Consider the following 7500-nt stretch of genomic DNA (forward strand, 5'->3'; position numbering starts at 1 on the left):
ATCCCCACCCACCACCACCACCACCATCACCATCATCATGGTCACTCAGTGGGAACCAGAGCTGCCCCCCCTCCTCCTCCGAGTGCGCCACCTCCTCCTTCAGGTGGAGCACTGCCGCCACCTCCTCCTCCTCCACCCCCACCAGCAGCCTCAGGAGGGCCACCACCACCTCCCAGTGGTCTCCCTCCAGCCCCACGACCTCCAGCTCCTGTCAACGACGTGCGTTCAGCTCTTCTGGAACAGATTCGTTCAGGTTCTACATTGAAGGTAAGTGTGTTTTTGGGATTTGATTTGCATATATTTATAGATACTTAGGTATAGATGTAAGTGATAGATCCAGTTTAGATATTTATATGTATATGCACATATATTTACTGTATATGTGTAGTTATTAATTTATTTATTATCATTTGTAATAATTGTGGTTTCCTTATAAACATTGTGGTGCATATTTATAGCAAATTCAAGAATATTTGTTTAGTCTGTATATATCATTTGATATTTTAATCCAATAGTTTGGCATGGTGGCAGTAAGAAATGCATGCCCACATTGCCACCAACTCTAGCAAAAGCTAAGCCACTTTCCTTTCCCATAGTGCTTTCATAAGACTGTTGGGGACTTACCATTGTTTATAAGGTCTAAGATGAGGTTAAGGTCTAGTAAATGGAAAAATTAGTAAAAGTTTGTGTTTGGAATGGGTAAAAAATTATTTCCCTAGGGTGTCTTTTTATATCTAGAATGATTAGGATCAGTTGGGAAGCTTTTAGGGGAAATTGTGATAATTTTTGTGAATATAGTAATGGAAATGCTTGTTATGATTGATGGAAATTTTGATGATCAGATAGTAAATAATTAAAGGAAATTTACCATTGGTATAAAGATTAAAGACTGAATGCAGTTTCTTTTCAAATACTGTATGTAATACAGTGTTACCAAATGCAAATCGATGATACTGATATCTCTGTAAGTATTTATCAGTTGATATTTGTATCAGTTCACCTGAGATTACGCTCTTGACGTTAGTTTGTTCTGTGCGTGATCAAGTGTTTAAAACCTTGTACACAAATTGTTTCCAAAAATGATATATAATAATTTGAAGAAGTAGATACCATATTAAAATTATTTTGATGAATGGAATGTTACGTAAACTTCAATACCAAAATATGTATAGTTTGGTAATACATTAAAATTTGGAATTTCCAACCCCTTTATATGGATAATAGTTGTAGTGAATTGTGATATACAAAGTTCTAACTCTTACAAGGGAATAAAAAGAAAATATGTTGGTACTAGAAATGTGCAAAAACTTATACTTCTCTTATACTGCATATATGTGCATGTTCTTATATCTTATACTAACAAAAACTGAATTTTTAAAATTGATTGTGACTACTACTTTCCTAAATGAGAATTGTGCATGTTTTTTTTGTTTACAAAGACGAATGGAGAATGCTTGTTTTTCTAAGAGACCTTCTTCCTTCATTAAAACAAAAAGGAGTTGGAGAAGAAATACTTTCTCTTCTAGTCTGGTGCCCTAATTACTTTGAACTTGTGTCTTTCAATATAGGTGGAACCTTTTCTTCAGAACTTTGAAATTTACATGTGTGAGTGGAGATCATGATTGGATTTTATATATATATATATATATATATATATATATATATATATATATATATATATATATATATGTATGTATATGTATGTATATATGTACATATGTATATATGCATATATGTATATATGTATATATGTATATATGTATGTATATATATATGTATATGTATATATATGTGTATGTATATATGTATATATGTATATGTATATATATGTGTATATATATGTATATATATGTATATATGTGTATATATGTATATATATGTATATGTCTATATATGTATATATGTATATATGTATATATGTATATATGTATATATGTATATATGTATATATGTATATATGTATATATGTATATATGTATATATGTATATATATATATATATATATATATATATATATATATATATATATATATATATATAATGTATGTTGGTCAATGTCATCATGGAAATTTTTATTGGATAAAGCAAACAGATTGGTAATATCTTATATGAAAGTAACTGACAACATGAAATTTATTTATATTATTTGTGTTGATATGCAAAGGTACAATAGGATTTGTTGACAAAGATATATTACTTTCATTAATAAAACTTCAGGGCTCATGGCATAGAAAAGAGAGTATTTTTGCTCTGGAAGTCACAGAGAAGTGGCAAATGGCTTCAGTAAGTGTTATGTGAGAGTTTAGTGCTAAAGTGCTTAAAATTTGGATCTCTTGTTAAGGGGTAGGTGGATATATTTAATATTCATGGATTAATTGCATAAAAGGAGCATAAGAAATAACATGTTTAAGAGGAAATGGAATGTATATCATTGATTTTTTTTACATATTTTTTTTAATGTAGTTTATTATGTAAGGAAAAGAGTGTTTATGGTTATGGAGTGAAGAACTCGAGCTACGGGTATTTTTAAAGTGTTTGCTAGTACCATTTGAAAAGGTTAGTAAAAGGTACTTAGTCCTTAAGATTTCAGTTATGGAAGGGAATTCATAATTAAAGTGTATATAGAATATAGATACTCAGATATTCAACTTATCTACAGTGCTAGAGACTGTAAGTGCAACTAAGAGATTATATATGAAGTGTATTAACAATAGTTGGTATTTTATATGAATATGCAAGCATTTGGTACCTAGATGTAAAATCATAAAAAAAAGGGCAGGCTTAACAGTTGCAGAATTTAGTTGTTTGATATGAAGCTTCTTATAATTTATTTGCATTTTACATCGGTATGCACTTTTACTTGCAATGATTATGACTGAGTAAAGATGCTTCCACTAAGTTACACTAGTTACCATTTGATGTTTCTTTTTAAGTAGTGTTCTCCATTTAATGATTTTTCTGTTTCTGTTTTCTTAATAATGGAAATGGTGGGGTGTTCTAATATAGTTAACAAAATTCTAGAATGCTGAAAAAATTAACATGGTGAGGTAGCCTGCAGTATGCTAGGAGTAATTAATGCAATGAATACTAAAGTTACAAATCTTGGTTGGTTTTGTTTGTATATAATTAAGTTATAAGTTTTTTTTTCTAACCATGCTTATTAACTTATTTTTTTAGTGTGCATAAGAAGGAAGGAAGCCTCATGCTGTAGATTCATAAGTGAAACATCTGCTGAATAGACAAAATTACTTTTCTCGGCTGTTTTTTTTTCATGTAGAATTTAATAACAATGTTTTAGATACATTTATTTGACCTTTGTGTTGCATATAGTATATTGAAGGCTGGAGGTTTCCTGTTGTCTTAAGGTTGAATTTAAGGTAATAATTTAATACACTGAGCCTGCTCTTTTCCCCCCTTTCTACAGCCCAGTAGTCAGCATGATGAGCAGGTATTCATCTTATCTTTGTTGATATCACAGCTTTTTGCTTCTGGCTGTTTATTCTGTAAGATGTGTGAGGGGGTAACTGTATATTGCTTTCATTATTTATTATTTTTTGTACTTATTTTGGGGGGGAAATTTTACCTCGGACAAGATAGGGGAGTTGGAACTTTTTAGTGAATATGACACTGTGGTTAGCTCTGCTACCTTCGGCTTGCTGTCAGTGTGTGCACAATGCAGACCAATTGTGCATTGTTGGTCAATATTCTGTTTATAATTTGCACACAGAAAACTTTGTAGCTGGAAATGGAATGCATTGCCTTTTAGCTAATGTTCACTGATGTTGGCATGTCTTTTTTGTTTTTTGCTTTGTTTGCTTCATTTACTAGTTTTCTTGCTTTATGTAACACTGCTGTTGTTCTTGTAAGGAGTATGAATCTTACCAGAGGAGTAGTTTTTGAATATTTCTACAGCAATAATTGAGATTGCCCTGAACACTTTATGAAGAAGTGTCTGTAAGCTGCATGAAATTGATTGTATAACATGCATTTGTTAAAAGTTATCTAGTGTTTGTAAGTCAAGATTTATCAGTGCATTTCTCATATGATTTTCTCTATGCATGTAGTATGATATTAACATATTTTTTATGTATGTACATATATTTGATTTAAAAAACAAAGATGGTGAAATGTATAAGATTTACTCTAATTGAAAGTGAATGTGATCCCTAGCTATTATAAGTCATCTCTTCTAAGGAAACAATTCCCTAAATTTTAGCTTTATAGTTGGTGCAAATGGCTTATGTTTTCTTTTTGCTCTTGCACATTTGTAGTAGCTTTCCGAAGTTTTTTTTTTTTTTTTTTTGTTACCTTGTTTCTATCCATTTATTTTTTTGTTTGCAGGAAATTTATTTTATACTGTTTATGGACTGCCAACTTTATGCATTATGTGCTTGCTTTTATCATATATGACATTTCATTAGGGCTTAAAAGTGAATAGTGACTGCCTAATTGCAGGAAATAAGTACCAGTGTCCTTTTTCATTCTTTGTTCTTGCTGCAGCACTTCATTATCTCAACCTACAGTTAAACGTGATAGTTTGCTTAACATTAATATTATGCTTTAAATATTCAGTTGGTGAACTTCAGTCTTTTACCCCCATATGTCCCAATTAACTGTTTAGATGGGGGGGTTTGTTGTTAATAGACAAAGGGCCTGAATCTTGGTCTTGTAACCAGTTTTATGTTTTTCTCTTACTATGATGTTTTTTGAGAGCATTAGTACAAATAGTATTGTGTGTTATAGAAGAAATTTTGCTTGGAAACTGACCTAAGCACCTTTGAAATTTAGTTTCATATTTATATGTACTAAGTATTTTTGTTTATGTTGCTCTATTCCATGAAAGAAAAAAGATATTGGAAGGAAAAAAAAATCATAATTATTAATATGGAAAGAGAAAAAGGCTTAGAGGGATGAATAAAGACAGATTGGGATCAGATAGAAGAACAAAAGAGGAAATTCACTTAAAAGTTCATAAAATATCTTAAACAGATAACTTCAAGTTATACAGTGGCAGCAGACTCTCTCAATCTTTCTTTTAAATCGAACTTTTTATAAGCCAGGTGGAAGTTATTCTTATATTAATAAAAACTTGTTTACTTTATTTCAAGTAAGAGTGAATCTGACCAAAGCCTCAATCCTAACTTTATTGTAATTTTTGTTAGAAATAGAAACAGAACTTGTATAGAATAACTCCTCCCAGTATTTCTCAAGCATAATCTTGATTTATCTCTCATAACATATTGTAAATCTTGCTTTTATTAAAAATCCAATGTAAACAAACCCTGTGACTACATTTTGACTACTGAATATAAAATAACTTGATAAAGTGATTCCTACCCATTTTGCATATCTAAAAGAAAAAAAGTATTCCTCATAGGCCTCAACATCCCTTAATCAAGTGATAACATTAATCATAACAGTATCTTGTGTCATCCAGCTTGTACTTAATCTATTCCTAATTTAAGGTAGCTGTAAGTGCTTATCAAAACCTTTGCTAATTCTGTAGTTCACCTATCCAAAGCTGAGTTTAACCTGTAATGAATAAACTTTCAGTAGAGCCAAATGAAATCATGGTTATCCATACATACCCATTCCTTTAATAAGCCTAATAATTCCTGTGCCCTTCATATATGGACCTTGCATCATTCCATGACTCTTATATTGGCTTTCACTTAACATCCATCTATCTATTGTGATGAAACAGAAAGTCGAGCCAATTGAGCGGCCACCGGTTATGGATTCTCGCAGTCAGCTGTTGGACCAGATCAGAGGAGGCGTCAAACTTAACAAAGTTTGTAGAGAGTTATACTTTCCTTGTAAATAATGTTTGTGAATAGTGAATACTAGTGTCATGTTACCAACTGACTGTCCCTTTGATTTGCTAACCCATTTCTATCATAAACCAGGTTGAGGAGACAGCCAATGGAAGTGGTGATCATAAGTCATCTGGACCCCAGCTAGAGGGCATGGCACTGGATCTGCATCGTGCTCTCATGGGACGAGCTCTGGCCATGCAGTCGGAGAGTGATGACGACGATGATGATGATGATGACGAAGATGATGAATGGGATGATGATGATTAAGAAGAGCTAGAATCAGTAGGTCTGTTGGAAAATTAGGAAGATCTGATCTGTTGCCAAAGCATTCCTGCTAAAATGATATTGTGTTGATTTACCTTTGTATTTATCGGAAAAAAATGCTGTTATCTGTGAGTATTCAACTTATTCTTAAGCATAGCAATATTAGGAATTGAAAATTGAAATATATTTTTATTATATTTTAAGCATTTTAGAATTTCTAGATAAAGTTTTTGATATGAATATCATATGGATAATCAATAAGTCACTGTATTAAAGCACTTGTTGACTTACATGAGATATTCACATTAATTGAAAGCATTTTATAATTGACAAAAATCTAAAATGTTTGCAATGGCCAGTGTGATAGAGTACTAATTTGTAATTATTTATCCTCTATTATGTAGATCAAATTAAAACTACAAACAGTGACGTAGAATAATGATGGATACAAGTTCCCTGTAAAGTTAATGGATGACACAAATGAAAGAGACTGAATGTGAGGAGTCACTATATGGCATTGCAGTTGCATTGCCAGCTGAGAGTACTCTGCCCATACCAGAGATCTTCCATAAGCTTTAGAAACTAGTCTGCGCCCAGTTTTCTGGTGGAGATTCCACTTCTTATTTGTCAGCAAGACTTATGACAAGTGCCTTAGTTTCATTTGATCTTTTTTCCTTTTGGTCTTTGCTGGAAGCTGGGTTTCAAAACAGGGTTCAAACCTACTTGTTAGTTACTCAGTGGCTATCTCTTGCACACCAAACCAAGATCTGACAACCATGCAGCCTCCATCCCTTTTGTTCCTATCATTACTTATTGGGATAGGATAGTGAGAGGAAAGGTTGTGTCATAGGATAAATGCTCTAAAAAAGGCAAAGAAAGCCTGAACAGAGTATGGTATTAGGAAATTCATGTTTCAGTGTTTAAATATGATTAGCATATAAGTGTTGCTTCCAAAGCTTTTGCTCTCTATAAGGATTTTTGGTTGACATTCCTACCAGTATATGCTCATACAACAAAGACAACCTTAAAACACACAAACATACCACTTACATAAATACATATATTTACACAAATAAGTACTTGTGCTCTTATTTGTGCAGATAATTTTACACAGACAAATATACTGTACACAGTTACAGACATATGCAAACTTACATGAGTACACTTAAACATACAAAGACACATACTGATAAACATACACAAAAGAAACTGGTAGGTTTGTTAGAGCCTTAACATGTTTGATAATTTGTATACCCTTACGGGTGGTTATGGCTGGTCAGGTGTTCTAGAGAGTTTTGCACGCTTTCAGTGCAACAGATTTATGTACTTACATTTTTTTCTGTATAGGTTGGCCATTTGGTCTTTTTCCTTCATCTAGTATCTGTGTGATTATAGCCTGTGGGGTATTTGGGTACACAGA

General features: G+C 32.2%; 2 protein-coding genes across 3 annotated transcripts in view; one reads left to right on the forward strand and one right to left on the reverse strand.

Annotated features, from left to right (window-relative positions):
* Positions 1-7500, reverse strand: part of LOC125034198 (fibrocystin-L-like) — a gene marked incomplete in the record, with an annotated part of 1068345 nt that overhangs the window by 691312 nt on the left and 369533 nt on the right.
* Positions 1-7500, forward strand: part of LOC125035410 (neural Wiskott-Aldrich syndrome protein-like) — a 21367-nt gene that overhangs the window by 12878 nt on the left and 989 nt on the right. The window contains exons 9-12 of one of the 2 annotated variants that reach the window (XM_047627789.1): positions 1-267; positions 3425-3448; positions 5705-5791; positions 5907-7500. The exon at positions 1-267 is cut by the window's left edge and continues 74 nt beyond it; the exon at positions 5907-7500 is cut by the window's right edge and continues 989 nt beyond it. In XM_047627789.1, coding sequence (XP_047483745.1) covers positions 1-267; positions 3425-3448; positions 5705-5791; positions 5907-6083 — 555 coding nt within the window. In that variant the 3' untranslated portion in view covers positions 6084-7500. The remainder of the gene's footprint in view (positions 268-3424; positions 3449-5704; positions 5792-5906) is intronic. The other variant, XM_047627795.1, reaches the window with a different exon arrangement.

This window comes from Penaeus chinensis, chromosome 2 (genome assembly GCF_019202785.1).
Source record: "Penaeus chinensis breed Huanghai No. 1 chromosome 2, ASM1920278v2, whole genome shotgun sequence".
Classification (NCBI taxonomy): domain Eukaryota; kingdom Metazoa; phylum Arthropoda; class Malacostraca; order Decapoda; family Penaeidae; genus Penaeus; species Penaeus chinensis.